Consider the following 17,869-nt stretch of genomic DNA (forward strand, 5'->3'; position numbering starts at 1 on the left):
TCCAGTGGGCAGGGCACATAGCGGAGGCCTCTGAGAACTCCCACCGGGAACAAACCCTCCTGCCCGGACCCCACAGCAGCAACGCCATTCTCTCCGGGGGCCTCTCGGACCTCCGCCCCCGCGGCCCCCTCGCCGGGCTCCGGACCGGAGGGCGAGGGAGGCGCCCCGGCTGTCAGACCGACGGGTGCCATCCACCGCGCCGAACTCAGCCTGCAGCCGCGCCAGAGCCGCGAAGGTGGGGCGCAGGGATCGCTGGTCCCTTCGCACGGCCGATGGGTTCAAGGGGAACGTCTCCCAAGCGCATGCTGCAGAACCGGGCTGCAGCGGAGGGCCGCCCCGCCGGAGCCGAGCGGGAGCCGGGCCGGGACTGGGGCTCCGGAAAGACCCCTGCGGAGCGCGGTGCCGGGCAGCCTCCCTCGGAGTCCCAGCACAGACCTGCCCCCTGGAGCCTCCCCCACACGGACATGCCTGGAACTTCCCCGCAGAGGCGACAGACCAACTTTCTGCAGCGAAGGAGGTGCGCGGAGCAAGGAGCCGGCGCGAGGGCGGGGGAGCGGGGCTCCGACCGGGCGCCCCAAGTGGATGAAGAACTGAAGTGCTGGGAGGTGGGAGGGGGCTGGCCCACGCGGACCACCGGCCTCCGCGGCCTGGCCGGAGACGCCCACCGCCCAGGAGTCCCTTGGGGTGCCCACCGCCCGGGCTCGGGGAGTCGGAAGGGGGAAGGCACTGCGCCTCAGGTAGCAGAGTGGAGGGACCAGGTGGCCCGGCTTTACCTGCAGTTCCTGAAATTCTCCCTCCAGCTCCTGCCACTCGCGCTCGCAGCGCTCCAGCTGGGCCGACATGGTGCAGTGGCGCGAGGCGGCGGCGGCGGCGGCTCCCGCAGCGTGGCGCGGCGGGCCACCAGCGCCCCACCGCCGTCCGCTCGCCGGCCGCCTTCGGAGGCACCAGCTGTTCCTGCGCTGCCGGAGCCACGCGCGCACCTGACGTCACAGCCCCGCCCCGGCGCCCGCCCCACCCCCTCGCCGGGAGGCAGGCCGCGCGCATGCGCAGGTGCACGCGCCTCCCCGGCCCCGCCCCCGAGTGTCGCGCGCCCCTCTGGGGGCGTCTGTAGCTTTGCAGGTCTCTCTCTCTCTCTGGCCCCTTGGGAATGCGTCTGCGCCTCCGGAATCTCTCTTCTAGGTGGGGCTAGGGAACTCGCTCGCAGGCTGTATTTGCAGAGCTTATTTTATATAAATTAATTAGATTGTGTTTATTTGGGGTGTCTGGGGTCTGGAGGGAGAAGGCTGTTTTGGGGGGCGTGAAAGCGCACCATCCTTTGGCATCACCTGGCCTGAGCCAAGGCCAGCAGCCTGGAATGCCAAAACTGACATTGACTGTCCAACAAGGTCGCCGAGTAGGGCGGGGCAGTACAGAGAAGGCCCTGACATCTCACACTGTCATTATTTTCCGCCACTAATAACATCCTGGAGTCCTGCCCTCTAAGACTCTGGGTGACTATCTGGACAGCTGTTTCTGTCACTCAAACGACACAACCACCTCAAAGGCCATTGAATCCCAGTTCCCTTCCCTCAAGATCTGTCCCTGCCTGGCTTTCTAGTCACATCTGTCATCTCACCCCCACCTCCAGCTACTGTGTCTTCTCTTCCTGCCCTTGTGCGGGATACTCTGCCCCCTTAAATCTTCGTATCGTTTCCTTTTGCTCATCAGTCAAGCCTCAGTTCGAATGACACCTGTGTTAGGTCCTAGGGCTTCCCTAACCACGCACTGACCGGCTGAAACAACAGCAGTGCATTGTTTCACAGTTCTGGGCGCCAGGAGCACAAAACCAGGGTGTCTGTAGAGCCATGCGCCCTCTGAGACCCTGGGTGGTGGCCGTCAGTCCTTGCCTGACACTCCTTAGCATGCAGCTGCATCGCCCCACTCCTCTGTTATCACATGGCCTTTTCCCCTGTAAGCTGGGGCAATTGTAGGACTGCCAATTGTTGACTGGTGTCCAGTGTTTTGAATTTTTTAAAAAATCCTATATTTTTCTCCATTTTTTTGGTTGTTCCGGGTGAGAAGGTCAGTGTGATGCATGTTATTACATGAGGACAGAACCAGAAACCAGTCTGCATAACACATTGGAGATCTGGATGATTATTGTATGAATCAGTAGTTTCTTTCTCTTTCTTTCTGAGTGTATTTCCTTTAACCGATGTGTCAGTTTGTTTGCCCACTCTTTATCCATTCACTGGTTGAGGGACCTTTAGGTAGTTTCCAGTTTGGGCCAATTAAGAATAAAATCATTATAAATATTTATGTCAATGTTTCTAAATTGAAAAGAAAAAGATTTTATGTAGAAATCCAGATTTTTCCATCTCTTGACAAATGGAAGGGTCTGGTCGCACTGGGCTTACATTCCCGCATGGTAACTGGCTGGAAGAGAGCAACAGTGTCCCCTTTACACGGGGCTCACCAGTTGCCACAGTCCCCACCATGCCCAGTGTTGTCGCCCCTCCTGCTTCATGTATTTGTGTCTCCTGTGGCCCCTGGAGACATTTGAGTCTGAGAGGCCCAATGTAACGTGTTCTAAAGACTGCAAAATCAGCTAAAATACTCAAAGGGTGGTAAAACAGAAAACGGTTTATTCAATTGGGGTTAGTAGAATCATGACGAAAACACAGCGCCTTGAAGGATGAATGAAGTGTCACGGAGCAGAGGACTTGGGAAGCAGCAGCCCCCTCACCTGTTTGCAGTTGCGGAATCCTAGCAGGTCCCTCAGCCCCAGGCTGCCGGTGAGCTGGAGAGGCTGGCCCCGCCCCTGAGGGCGACCTGGGCAGGTGCACCTCACCTGCAGCTGTCTGCAGGCTAGCCAGCACACAGCTTTCAACTCTAAGGGACTGTTCTCTCTGTGGGGTCAGACTCCACAGGAACCATTCATGAGCCCTGCTGTTGATGGCACAGGCTGGCCACCCCTACTGTGTAGTCACTCAAGTGCCAGAAGTGTCAGATCTTACCTGGCTGCCACCCTGTCCCGGTTCCTGCCCAGAGCACCCTCAGACTCACTCATCAGCTCTCTGGGACTGGCTCTGGGTCTGGGTCTGGCTCTGGCTCTGGCTCGTCTGGGGGACTCTGGTCATGGTGAGTGGGAAAGTGTGTTGCAAGGGTATCATCCCCATCCCCTGACCACACCCCCAGGGGAACCTTCCCTACTCGTTCTTTTTCAGGCACTCCACTTAGGCCCCTGCCAGCAGACTTTGCTCAGCCAGCTGCAGAGAAGCATGAGAGCAGCAACACACAGGACTCACTAGGTACCTGGTGTCTTCTATACGCTTTACGTGTATGTATTAATATATCAAGTCTCACGACGACCTTAGGAAAAAGAACCTTTATTATCCCTACAAGCACCCTAAGGCATGGTTTCTCCAGCTTTCAGTGTGCTCATGAACCACCTCCTGCAGGTCTTGTTAAAAGGCTGATTCTGCCCTGGCTGGCGTAGCTCAGTGGATTGAGCGCGGGCTGGGAACCAAAGTGTCCCAGGTTCGATTCCCAGCCAGGGTACATGCCTGGGTTGCAGGCCATGATCCCCAGCAACCGCACATTGATGTTTCTCTCTCTCTCTCTATCTCCCTCCCTTCCCTCTCTAAAAATAAATAAATAAAATATTAAAAAAAAAAAAAAAAAAAGGCTGATTCTGCCCTGGCTGGTGTAGCTCAGCAGATTGAGTGCTGGCCTGTGAACCAGAGTCACCAGTTTGATTCCCAGTCAGGGCACATGCCTGGGTTGCAGGCCAGGTCCCCAGTAGGAGGCACACAAGAGGCAACCACACACTGATGTTTCTGTCCCTCTCTTTCTCCCTCCCCCATCTCTAAAAATAAATAAATAAAATATATATTTTTTTAAAAGGCTGATTCTGATTTGGTAGAGTCTAGGAAGGGCCTGAGATCTTGTAGTTCTACCAAGTCCAGCCACTGCTGGCCGGAGGACCACACTTTCCACAGCAGGAAGCAGCCCTGGCCAGGTAGCTCAGCTGGTTAGAGCACTGTCCCACTGCACCCAGGTCGCTGGTTCATCCCTGGTCAGGGCGCATATGAGAACCAACCAATGGATGCACAAATGAGTGGAACAAAAAAGAAAAAGAAAAGAAAAAAAATTCCAGGGACTTTTCCTTCATCCGCTTCCCACAGATGCACTTGCTCAAAAATAGTCCCACAGATCTAACAAGCAATTTGTGCGAAGACATTTATAGCAGCACTTTCCCGATCAGTCACACACTGGAAACATCCCAAGTGCCCTACAGCGGGGAGGTGGTTAAGTAAGCCACCGTCCACCCATGCCGTGTAACACTGCATGGCTGTTAGAGTGAACATGATGGGAACTAAGTGCACGCTTGTGAACAGGTGTATGAAATCATGGTAAGTAAACAAGGAGAAAACACACAGCAGTACGTGTATACTGGTTAGGGTTATCCAGTCATTTGTGGACCCTGAAGAATGCTGGGTGGGTTTACTGTAACAGGAATCACTCACATCTACGGCCATACCGCCCTGAACGCGCCTGACCTCGTCTGATCTCAGAAGCTAAGCAGGGTTGGACCTGGTCAGTACTTGGATGGGGGAAACCACCCATCGTGTCAATGGATGGGAATTTTTATTTCCTGAAAGGTTGTGCAGGTATTTGAAAGGAATTTCAACACCCTCCCCACCCCGGCTGGTGTGGCTCAGTGGATTGAGTGCCAGCCTGCCAACCAAGGGGTCAGCCAGTTCGATTCCCAGTCGGGGCACATGCCTGGGTTGCGAGCCAGGCCTCCAGTGGGGGTGCTCGAGAGGCAACCACACATTGATGTTTTTCTCCCTCTCTTTCTCCTCCCTTTCCTCTCTCTCTCTAAAAATAAATAAATACAATCTTTTTAAAAAGTAAAATAAAATTCAAATCCTTCGCCTGCTGTTCACGGGTGTAGGATGTAATGGAAACAGCAGGCATCATCTAGTACGTGTCATTCGTTTAACATTTACTCTTCAAGTACCAAGATGTCCTTCACGACCTTCTTCAGTTACTTGTATCACCAGGCCTACCTGGGGCTAGACGGGGCTGTGTGATTCACCCGGCCCAGTCAGACAGACCTGAGTTCAAATGTCAGCCCATGCCCCGACCGGCGTGACTCAGCGGGTTGGGCATCGTCCCACAAGGCGAAGGGTCACCGGCTGGACTCCGGGTCAGGGCACATGCCTGGGCCGCGGGTTTGGTCTGAGAGGCCACCAACCGATGTTCCTCTCCCTCCCTTTCTGTCTGTCGAAAAATAAAATAAATAAAATATTTTTTCAAAAGCAAACAAAACCCAGTTCTACCACCTCCTGAGAACGTAATTCCCCTTCTCTGTAAACCCCAGGTGCTCGGCTCAGACCGCTGTGAGGGTTAAATGCGGTGCATGGCGTGAAAAGCCCGGCAACAGGTAAGCACCGGAAAGCCCTGACTTCATATGTTTGAGTTTTTCAGAAGACATTTTATTTGGGAATATTTTTAGATTTACAAAACACCTGCAGACAGGAGAGAAAGTTCCCACCTACTCACCCGTTTCCCCTAATGCTGACAGCGTACCTAACCATGACCCCTTTGTCAAATGAAGACGTGAACAGAGGTGCACTACCAGCAGCGGAACTCCAGACCTGGTTCAGATTTTACCAGTTTTCCCACCGATGTCCCAGGATTCGCTGTGACACTGCATTTTGGGGTCAGGTCTGCAGGGTCTCCTCCGGTCTGTGATGGTGTCTCGGTCTTGACTTTGACAGTCTTGAAGAGTAATGTGTATTTTTTAATAATAGCTGTATTGAGATATTGCGGTGGTTCATTTTCTGTGTCAGCTTGACTGGGCCATGTGACGCCCAGATAGCGGGTTATTCTGGGTGTGTCTGTGAGGCTGTTTCCAGGAGATTATCTCAATGGTACACTGAGTGGGTTATCTCCCTCAGTGTGTGGGGGGCGGGCAAGTTCATTCAATCAGTCTAGGGTCTAAATAGCACACAAAGGTAAAGAACAATTTTCTCTCTGTGCCTGAGCTTGGAAAAAGGGTCTTCTCTCCTCGGAGTGGGACTTACACCGTCAGCGCTTCTGGTTCTCAGGCCTCGAGACTCGGACTGGAGCTACACGTTCTGTTCATCCCTTCATCAGCTGATGGACATCTGGGCTGTTTCCGAGTTTTGGCTGTTATGAACAGTGCTGCCATGGATATGCAAGTACAAGGTTTTGTGTGGCTGTACGTTTTCTCTTCCCGTGCGCCCAGCAGTAGACTTGCAGGGTCAGATGGTAACTGAGGTTAACATGTTGGGCAATTGCCAAACTGTTTTCTATAGTGGCCGTGCCATTTTGTACGCTCACCAGCAACGTATGAAGGTTCCAATTTCTTTTTAAATATTTTATTTATTTATTTTTAGAGAGAGGGAAAAGAAGGCAGGCAGAGAAGGAGAGAAACATCAATGGGTGAGAGAAATATTGATCGATTGCCTCTCACTTGCTCCCTGACTAGGGGCCAGGCTGCAACCCAGGCATGTGCCCCGACCTGGAATCAAACCAGCGACCTTTCGATTTGTAGGAGCGTACCCAGCCAACTGATATGTATCTGTCAGGGTTCTCCACAGTCTTGTCAACACTTGTTATTATCTTTTTTCATTTTAGCTGTCTTGTAATTTTATGTGAACTGTATCTCACTGAGGTTTTGATTTTCCATTTTCCTAATGGCTGAGAATGTTGACTGCATTTTCATGTGTTCATTGGCCGAGTGCATATCTTTTTTTCCTAATTTTTATTTATTTTTAGAGAAAAAGGAAGGGAGGGAGAAAGTTAGGAAGAAATACATCCACGTTCAAGAGAAACATGAGTCAGTTGCCTCTTGCACACCCTCAACCAGGGACCTGGCCTGCAACTCGGGCATGTGCCCTGGCCAGGAATTGAACCAGACATTCCAGTTTGCAGGATGATGCCCAGCCCACTAAGCCACACCAGTCAGGGCTCACCTGTATACCTTCTTTTGGAGAAATGTCTATTTTAATCCTTTCCTCATCTTAAAATTGGGTTACTTCCCCTGTTATTGTTGAGTTGTAAGGGTGCTTTATATATTCTGGATACAAGTCTCTTATCATATGTATTTTCATTTATTTTATCCCATTCTGTGAGCTGATTATATATATTATATATGTAAAATATAGAGAATTTATAGATGTAAATGTAAATATACATAATTTATATATAATTTATTTGACTTATTCAACAATCTCAGACTGAAAGAAAAGTTGCAAGTGCATTAGGAAAAGCTTTTTTGCCCTGGCTGGTGTGGCTTAGTGGACTGAGTGCTGGCCTGAGAACCAAAGGGTCACTAGTTGGATTCCCAGTCAGGGCACAGGCCTGGGTTGCGGGCTGGGTCCCCAATAGGAGGTGTGTGAGAGGCAACCACACGTGGATGTTTCTCTCCCTCTTTCTCCCTCCCTTCCCCTCTGTCTAAAAATAAAATAAATAGAATCTTAATTAAAAAAAAAAAAGAACCACATGTTTGCCAGTTGTGCGTATGGCATCCTCTATAGCAAAAGGAGCCACCCGGGGCCTGCGGTGCTCCGCCGTCACGTCTCCGCGGTCCGCTTCCGCCCGCAGCAGCTCCTCGGTCTGCCTGGTCTTCCTCGAGGTGACGGGGATGGGGTGGGCACTTCGTGGTGTTCCTCTCAATCCGGGCGTGTCGAACACGGCCCGTGATCAGACCCGGGCCAGGTGTCTTCGGCAGGGGGAAGTGAGCCTGTGTTCTCGCTGCATCTCAGCAGGGGTGGGGGTTTCGGTTCCTCCCACCACCCACCGAGGACGCCCACGTTGCTCCACGAAGGTGGTGTTCCCCAGGCTTCCCCACTGTGAACGGTCCTCTTGCTCCCTGGGCCTAAGTACTTGTACGTATCCTCTGGGGGGCACTCGGTGAAAATACTCTGCTCTTCATCAAACTCCCCATCTATTTCTGTCAGCACGAACTCCCAGTTTTCTATTTTGGCCAGTGAGCTAGAATCTACTGCCATTCTTTACCTGGGTGCTCAAGTTGTCACAGACTGAGTCACTGGCACCCATTTCAGGCTGGCTTATGTGTCCTTTTGATAGGCCCCCATCATTTCTTTTTTAAAGATTTTATTTATTTATTTATTTATTTATTTATTTATTTAGAGAGGGAAGGGAGGGAGAAAGAGAGAGAGAGAGAAACATCAACGTGTGGTTGCTGGGGGCCGTGGCCTGCAACCCAGGCATGTGCCCTGACTGGGGATCGAACCTGCGATGCTTTGGTTCACAGCCCACGCTCAATCCACTGAGCTACGCCAGCCAGGGCTGGCCCCCATCATTTTTTAAAGAGCATTTCCTTATGTTTTTGACACCAAAAGGTGCTCCAGGCACATCTTACAACCACCCGGCTCCAACTCTGGGATCAGTGATTTCTTTGCCGTTCCTGGTCCCTTTTAGCAAAGGACGGTCTTTAGGAGTCAAGTTCTGGGTCCGAGGTGTGTGCTCTCGCCACCGTGGGATGTCACCACCCTTGGGTCTCTCGCAGGACAGATCTAGAAACCATGTTTGCATATGAATGTACATATATATACTTTTACACATTTACACCTTTATTTATAACTATCTATAAATGCTCAACACCAGGATGTTACATCGATGTGCAAGTCCAACCCACAGGGCTCACTCTGGCTTCTCCCTTTTCCATTTCCACGGCTCCTTTCTCCAGCAGCGAGAAACCTGGCTGCCTTTGTCCTCAGTGTATTACTCACCCGGTCACGCCTCCCCGTGTACAAACCACCTCCCACTGCCGCCACCATCCTCTCCCCTCGCCCGATGCCAACCTCGCCCCAAATGAATGCATCTCGGTGGAACAGAGATGGTGAGCATCCCTTTCGTGGCTTGGTGTCCAGATTAAAGTGACTTTTTTAAAAAAGTAATGAAAATTTCCCCAACCTCCAATGGCCAGGATCAACAAGATATGAGTGGAAGTGCTTGATGAAGATTTAGAAATTGGCCCTGCCTGGCGCAGCTCAGTGGATTGAGCGTGGGCTGCAAACCAAAGCATTGCAGGTTCAATTCCCAGTCAGGGCACATGCCTGGGTTGTGGGCCACAGCCCCCAGCAACCACACATTGATGTTTCTCTCTCTCTCTTTCTCCCTCCCTTCCCTCTCTAAGAATAAATAAATAGAATCTTTAAAAAAAGATTTAGAAATTGAACGCTTCCTAATATATCTCAAAAGCCATCGAACAGTGTTTGAGGAATGTTTACTACTAGACCCCTTTGCTGTCCTCATCTGCTGTGGACGCAGAAAGTCCCTGTATCTTGGGCTCCAGCCACCCCATGATTTCCAAGGCCCTCGGTCTAGCAACAGGGAGAGAACGTACAGCGTCTCTCCGTGTTTTTCTCTGTGATGCATCTGAAGGATGACATCTGACGATCCCCCCCGTGAAGCCGTGCTCTCCAGGTTCTTTTGCATGACGGCAGATATTGGAGGGAGACTGTAGGTAATAGGAAATTCACCAAAATGCTTTCCAATGACCAGATGAAACGTTGGCTGCTTTTCATAGTTTTTTTTTGTTTTGTTTTGTTTTGCTTTTAGTTTTTAGCCTGATTAAATCTTATGTTATTGCGCCACCTGCTGGCAGCTTCTCAGAATTTCTGTTTCTTCCAACAAAAGGTAAGAAAAAGGCTTGTTCAACAAAGATTTCTAAACAGATATTCTGTCTTCTCCCGCCTGAAAAACTACCACTCACAGAGTTTGGGTAGTAGAAATACTTCCGCTTCCTTTAATACAACAAAACATTTCCTTTCCACGTTTTCAACAATGAGAATATACTGACTTTTTATTATGAGAGAAAGCATATAGTTCAAATAATAATTATAAAGAGAACCTGTGCTGTAAGACTCAGTTCAAGAATCAGACAGCAAGCCCTGGATGGGGGGCTCAGCTGGTTAGAACATCATCCCAGCACGCCAAGGCTGCAGGTTCGGTCCCTGGTTGGGGCGTATACAACAGCAACCAATGAATGCACAAATAGGTGGAACAACAAAATCAATGTTTCTCTTTCTCTCAAATCAGTAAATAAATACAAATTGGGCGGGGGGAGGAGGGGGTATAAGGGGACTAAATAGTAACAGGAAGAAATATAATAAAGATTATATTTTAATTTATTTTTTAAAAAGGGAGACCCCAGCCCCGGCTGGTGTAGCTCAGTGGACTGAGCACAGGCCTGTGAACTGGGGGGTTGCCGGTTCGAGTCCTGGCTGGGACACATGCCTGGGTTGTGGGCTGGGTCCCTGGTTGGGGGCACACAAGGGGCAACCACACATTGATGTTTCTTTGTATCTCTTTCACTTTCCTTTCCCCTGTCTCTAAAAAAAAAGTATAATAAAAAAAAGAAAGAAGAAAAAAGAGAGAGACCCCACAGAGCTCCCTAGCCCCTTCACCATATGGAGACACAAGGAGAAGTCAGCAGTGTGGAAGAGGGCCTTCGCCCAGCCATGCCAGCATCCTGACCTTAGATTTCCAGGCTTCAGGAGTGTGGAATAAAAATTTCTGTTGTTTATAAGCCATCCAGCCTGTGTTATTTTGAACCAAGTAAGACAGGGCCTAACATTTGGAGTAATGAATGAGATTCATATTACTTGCAACACAATCTCAATTCCATTCACTATTTTAGAAGTACAGTTACTGTCGCCAGATATACTCTTATGTATCAGAGGATGTTTGGCCAGCAGAGCCAAAAAAATATTTACTATCTTTAGGTTTGCCTAATTATAATTCGCTCCCTGGCGCTGGGGAGTGGATCACTTTTCCTGGACAAAAGAGAAGCTAACACATTTGGAGATCTGCCATCAAGGAGGAAAGGGAAGCAGGGTGTTGAATTTCAGTAGCAACCAATAGCGTCCACCGCCCTAGCTACCCACTCTACCAGCCCATATTGTCTCCGCCCAGCCTAAGGGACAGGACAAAGCCAGTGCTGTATGTGAATCAAATATAGACAATATCACAGGAGAAAATGAACTAGGTTGTGGAGCGGGCCCACTTTTCAATCATTCACCAGACTTGAATGGATCAAGTTAGTATCTTGATATGTCTTTTGTCATCCTTTAAAGAGCCACAGATCATAAAATTATCGTCTATTCATTCATCCCTTTATTCAACAAGTATTTATTAAGGACTTACTGGGAACTGGACTCATTTTCTAGGGCTGCCGTAACAAAGCGCCACAAATTGTGTGGCTTAAACAACAGGAATTTATTTATTTATATATTTATTTATGTATTTATTTCTTGGTAGCCTATTTGACCTTTTTAAAATTTTTTTAAAAATTTAATTGTTGCCCTGGCTGGTGTAGCTCAGTGGATTGGGCGTGGGACTTCGAACCAGAGCATCATGGGTTTGATTCCCAGTCAGGGCACATGCCTGGGTTGCAGGCCATGGTCCCCAGCAACTGCACATTCATGTTTCTCTCTCTCTCTTTCTCCCTCCCTTCCCTCTCTAAAAATAAATAAATAAAATCTTTAAAAATTTTTTAAATTGTTGTTCAAGTAGTTTTCTGTCTTCCACTCCCATCCCAGCCCACTCCCCCAGCCCTCCCCACCTCCCTCCCATTTCCAACCCCCCCAAGTTTTTGTCCACATGTCCTTTATACTCGTTCCTATAAACCCTTCCCCTTTTCCCCTGAAATTCCCTCCCCTCTGGTCACTGTCAGCCTGTTCTCTATTTCAGTGTCTTTGGTTATATTTTGCTTGTTAAACAACAGAAATGTATTGTCTTGCCGTTTTGGAGGCCAGAAATCTGAAATCAAGGTGTCAGCATAGTCTTCCTCCCGGAGATCCCAGGGAGAAGCTGTCCTGTGACCCTCTCCCAGCTCCCGGTGGTTTGCCTACAATCTTTGGAGTTTCTCAGCAGCATCACCTCAGTGTTCACGTGGCATTTTTGGGTCTGTCTCTGTGTCCAGATTTCCACTTTTCATAAGGACACCAGTCATGTGGGATTAGGATCCACCCTAATGCTTTCACCTTAACCTGATCTTCTGCAAGGACCCTCTTTCCACATAAGGTCTGATTCACAGGTATGGGATGAGGATCTCAACACCTTTGTGGGGAATGCAGTTCAACTCATCACGGGAACATGTTTTGGGGCTTACAAGGCCACGGCCAAGGCATACTTAAACTCGGGCTTAAAGAAAATGGGGGGGGGGGAGACAAGAAAGAAAAATAGGGAAGGGGGAAACTAGAAGAAGGGAAGAGAGAGGAAGAGATGAAAGTGTAGGACAAGTGAAGAGAAAACAAAGGGAGAAAACTTGCAGGAGAGAAACGGGACCAGCTGCATAATTTGTGGGGCCCAGTGCAAAATGAAAATGTAGGTACCCTTGCTAAAAATGAATAATTTTGAAATGGTGACAGCAGAGCATGAAACTAAACACAAGGCCCTTGTAAAAATAAGGCCCTGGGCGGCTTCCCTAAGGAGAGGATTGTACAAACTAGAGTATTGTGTCCTTAAAGGGTTTTCTTTCATGCTTTTTCAGTATCTTTCTGGGCTCTTTATGAAGTACCAGTGAAGCAGTCACTCTTGTAACAGCAGGTCCATTCTTGGCTGAGGACCCTCCTAAGACCCTGTCTCCCAAGGAGAAAAGAGCTTAGGGAGATGGTAGCTACACACACACTCGATGCTTTTGTCGAGACAGTCTCCAGATTCTTGACACTATCATCGCACCTCCAAGGCCTTGCCCAGGCTAATCCTGTTCCCTTCCTCCCGGTGCGAGCTCTTCACCGGCGGGGGCTGAACTGTAATTCGCCTCGGAATCTCCAGCACCCGGCACAGTGTCCACATAGGAAATATAATATGCTTTCCACAAATGTTTATGGAATAAAGCCGACGAACTGCCCTGAGAGGCTTCCAAAGCATTTACAGATTTGTGACAAAATCACCCTCACCTCTGTGCAGACTTGTCTCCTGCTCTGGCTCTTACTTAACCGGACCTTCCTTACGGCTGCCTGACTATATTATGTTTCTGTGCGTGAGCACCTGTCCTCAGCTTTTGTTAGAATCCTTGTTTTCAACCTGGGCGCCTGGGAGGCATGTTTCAAGTGTTTCTCTATTGAGTCTTGCAGAAGTACTTTAGAAATGTAAGAATTCATGGTGGGGGGGGAAACATCGGGAAAAAAAATCTTCCCTCTCCCTAAAATCTTTACTTAACACATATGTGAAGAAGAATAATCTTGTGAAACGTTTTAAAAACCTATAAGGTCTCGGTTATCACATTCCGGTCTGTACAGGTCTAGGTTTAGTAATTTTACGGCAGGGTATTGCGGATAACTCCTAAACCTGGCTTCCATTCAGGTACACTCACCTACGCCGTGCTTGCTCCCTCCGCCCCTTCCGCTTTAGAACACGATTCCGCCCACTTCCGGCAGAGGGCATGCATAGCGCAGGCGCACTCTCCCTCGAGCTAGTGCTGATGTGTGCGCATGTGCGAAAGGGGAGTGTCTGGGTAATTGCGCGGGAGATTGTAGGCCAACCGAACTCACGCGGCTGTCTCCACCCACCTAAATAGGCGGGCGGAACCGAAAGTCTTCTCAAACCTGGTTCAGGCAGCGCACGCGCACTGAGTACAGGAACGTGGCGGAGGAACGAGGGCGAGCCTTTACGCATGCTCATGTAAATGAGGCAAGAAACCTTTACGTCACAACTGAATCTGCCTCTTTTCTCTCTTCACCCGCCTTTGACTTTTAAAGGGCCGGAGGCCCTTTTAAACAAACTGCTTTTCTAAAATTAAGCATTATTGAGAGCCCGTTTTGTGCCAGGCCCAATTTACATTGTCTCCTGTGTGCCTTTTCTAGTTGTTCCTTTTGTAACCATTGTAATAATTACGTTTGCGTAAATTTCTTCCCCCGCCCCTGTTGAACCATTCCTTAGGAGGCAATAATTGGAAATGGGAGGCAAAAGTGGTATTCTGGGTAGGTCTTCCCAGGTCAAGAGGTCTGAGATTGAATCCCGGCTCCACTGCCATCTGCATGCTCTTTTACTCCAGATACGATAACTAACTTCTGTGCACCTGTTTGCTGATTTTTTTATTAATATTTTTTTAGTTTTCAACTACAGTAGACATTCAATATTATTTTATAAGATATTTATTTATTTATTTATTTTTAGACAGAGGGGAAGGGAGGGAGAGAGGGAGGAAAACATCAATATGTGGCTGCCTCTCCTGCTCCCCCTAATGGGGACCTGGACCGCAGCCCAGGCGTGTGCCCTGACTGGGAATCGAACTGGCAACCCTTTGGTTTGCATGCTGGCACTCAATCCACTGTGCCACACCAGCAAGAGTTCAGTATTATTTTATATTAGTTTCAGGTGTACAGTATAGTGGTTAGACATTTATATACCTTATGAAGTGGTCCCCCTGATAGACCCAGTGCCCACCTGGCACTACACGTAGTTGTTGCAGTAGTATTGACTGTATTCCCCATGCCACGCTTTACAGCCCTGTGGCTGTTTTATGAGTTTGCTGATTTTTTAAATGCTGATAAGCTTTCTACCTACCTCATAGGGTTGTTCTGAGAAGTATATTTTTTAAAAAAGTATGTAAGGTACCAATACTATGCCTCACACCAGCTATTAAATAAATAAGTAAAAAGTAGTTATTAAGTGAAATTAATCAGAAAATGGTTTTATAGTTCCTGGAACATTGTTCCAGATGGTTCTTCGGGAGGAAATAATGGCCAGCATGGCTAGCAGAATGTAGCAGTGCTTATTTCCTTACAGTGTTGCCAATATCACACACAGTCTATGGCTTTTATACATTTTCCCTAGTCTAGACAGTATGTAATGGTGTGGCAGGGTTGTTTCAAGTTTCATTTCTTTAATTGCTAGTGAGGCTGTGTGTTTTTCCTTCGGATGATTTATTATGTGTATTTCTTTGCCTAATGAGTATTCTCAAACACTGTAATTTTCACTGGCTTATTTCTACAGACATTATGTTAGGTTCTGACAAAGCATTTTTTTTTTTTACCAATTAAAAGAAAAAGAAAGAGGATTGGGGCATAGAGAGGGAGTTAAAAGGAAACTTTCCTAAGGAAGGGATAGAGCCTAGAGGACGGAGATCTCAGAAGCAGCGCATCCAGATGAACTTTCCACGATAAAGGACATGTTCGGTGTCTCTGCTGTCCCGTATGGTAGCCGGGTGCCACATGTGTCCACTGAATACTTGGAACGTGGCTAGGGTGACTAAGGAATTGAAGTTTTGTTTTTGTTGAACTTAAACTTAAATATGCCCTGTCTGGGTAGCTCAGTTGGTCAGAGCATTGACCTGATACGCCAAGGTTGTGGGTTCAGTCCCTGGCCAGGGCACATACAAGAATCAGCCAATGAATGCATAAATAAGTGGAACAAAAAATTGATGTCTCTCTATCTCTATGTCTATCTCTCCTTTCCTTCCTCTCTCTCTCTCTCTCTAAAATCAATAAGTATTGAATACCCATCTCCCTGATGGTATTACCCTAGAGATTAGGAAAGAAGAAGAAAATGGAGAGGAAAAGAGGGGTCCTATGGAGTCACTCTGAAGTCACCTCATAAATATGAAGGGGCTCAAATTGACATTTTTGGCATTGTTCCCAAGGGAGACAGTCCCAGACAAGGGTGTGTTCCGTTTGCAAAAGTCTGTCAAGCTTTTCCTGGCTGGTGTGGCTCACTGGCCTGCAAACCGAAAGGTCACGCTGGTTCAATTCCAAGTCAGGGCACATGCCTGGGTTACAGGCCAGGTCCTCAGCTGGGAGTGTGTGAGAGGTAATGGATCAATGTTTCTCTCACACATGATGTTTCTCTCTCTTTCTCCCTCTCTTACATTCTCTAAAAAGAAATAAAATCTTCTAAAAAAATCTATCAAGCTATACACTGATGATATTTTTACTTTCCTATGTGTATTTTACACTTCAATAAAAATGTAAACCACATTTGCCACACTTTGTGTTACACTCTTTAGGCATTTTTCTGATTTTTATTTTAGCAGAAGTCTCAAAATCTAGAAGTGGCCTGTGACTCGAGCTGGACATCTGAGAGCCCCTAGAGGGCGCTCATCCTGCACCAGCGATTAAGGCTTTACTGTGAGAATTCACGCACCATCCAATTCATTCCTCTCAAGTGTACAATTCGATGGTTTTCAGTCTGTTCACAGAGTTGTGCAACCATCACCATAGTCAGTTTTAAAATATTTTCATCACCGATGGAAAAAAAGCCTCTCTGCCCTTGAACCATCACCTCCTTATTTCCCTTTCCTCCTCCCCAAGCAATCATCAATCTATTTTCTGCCTCTATGGGTTTGCCTTTTCTGGATATTTCCTATAAGAGAAATCATGTTATATGTAGCCTTTTAAAATATATATATATTTATTTTTAAAGAGAGGGGAAAGGAGGGAAAACTAGAGGGAGAGAAACATTGAAGTGCAAGTGATCGATTGCCTCTTACACGCCCCTGACCAGGGACCTGGCCCCCAACCCAGGCATGTGCCCTGCCCAGGAGTCAAACCCATGACCTTTTGGTTTGCAGGCCAGTGCTCAATCCACTGAGCCACGCCAGCCAGGGCTAATTTGTAGCCTTTTGTGTCTGGCTTCTTTCACTTAGCATAATGTTTTCACAGTTTATCCATATTGTAGCATGTATTAGTACTTTATTCCTTTTTATGGCTGACTAATATTCCATTGTATGGCTAGAATGCATGTTGTTTATCCATCCATTTTTTTTAAAGATTTTATTTATTTATTTTTTAGAGAGGGGAAGGGAGGAAGAGGAGAGAAACATCAATGCGTGGTTGCCTCTTATGCGCCCCCTACTGGGGACCTGGCCAGCAACCCAGGCATGTGCCCTAGTCTGGGAATCGAACCAGCAACCCTTTGATTTGCAGGCCAGCCCTCAACCACTGAGCCACACCAGCCAGGGCTTTTTTTTTTTAGATTTTATTTATATCCATTCATCTTTTGATTGACTACCCAGGAGAACTCCATTCACCCCATCTGCAGACAAGGTCCTTGAGAGGAACCCAGCCAAATTCCAATCACTCAGTCTGGCAGGTGGTGATGAGAAGAGTATTTAGGACAGAAGCCCTGGAGCCTGATGCTGCTGATGCGTCAGTGCTGGGGAGTTTCCAGTCCACAGCAGCTACTCAGGAGTTTGTGAAGAATGGCACCGGGTTCTGACCTGATAGGAAAAACAGCCTCATAGACGTGTGACCCGCCCTTCCAGATGGCCTGCAGATAAGCCTTAGCCTGCCCCACATTCTTCTCTAGGGGACGGTCCTGCCTCCTCCGGAACCAGGGTCTAATTAGGGGCTGTGAAAGAGGTCTCTGCAATAGAGGGACTGAGGCTTGTGCCTGTGTCCTGGCCTGGCCTTGACACAGGATTGGAAAGGCCGGCCAGGTGCCTGTGGAGCAGAAGAAAATGTTGCGAGGAAAACCACAGTGTCAGCAGCGTGACTGGCCAAGGGCCACTCTGGACCCTAGCTAAGCCCCTCAGGAATTAGGGATTGGAATTCAGAAAGAGCCAACTAATTTCTGTGAGCAACTGGAACGGAGGTGTTGTAAGGGGCAGCGATTTTCCACTGCGACTGCGAGAACACGGAAGAAGAGAGATAGAGACAGACGGAAACAGAGACAGAGATAGAGCTGGAGATAAAGGGGGATGGTGGCTTTGATGTCGACAACTTTCCAACACCCTCGCATCCTTAATACACTTCCTTTATCGGGTGGTATGAGATGGTGTCTCTACTGGCAACCAAAAGAACCTTGGGTAAAGCAAGAAGATACATTGTGGAAGTTCCGTGTCTATTAATAACCATCCCTGAGAGGGACACACACTCAACAA

At 48.2% G+C, this 17,869-nt stretch overlaps 1 protein-coding gene across 1 annotated transcript in view; it reads right to left on the minus strand.

Moving 5' to 3' along the window:
* The window catches only part of TMEM120B (transmembrane protein 120B), a 34,073-nt gene extending 33,108 nt beyond the window's left edge, over window positions 1-965 (minus strand). Inside the window, exon 1 of the mRNA XM_028527911.2 lies at window positions 774-965. Within this exon, the coding sequence (XP_028383712.1) occupies window positions 774-842 (69 nt within the window). The 5' untranslated portion in view covers window positions 843-965. The remainder of the gene's footprint in view (window positions 1-773) is intronic.
* Between the last annotated feature and the right edge of the window lie 16,904 nt (window positions 966-17,869).

This window comes from Phyllostomus discolor, chromosome 13, assembly GCF_004126475.2.
Source record: "Phyllostomus discolor isolate MPI-MPIP mPhyDis1 chromosome 13, mPhyDis1.pri.v3, whole genome shotgun sequence".
NCBI classification, from domain to species: Eukaryota; Metazoa; Chordata; class Mammalia; order Chiroptera; family Phyllostomidae; genus Phyllostomus; species Phyllostomus discolor.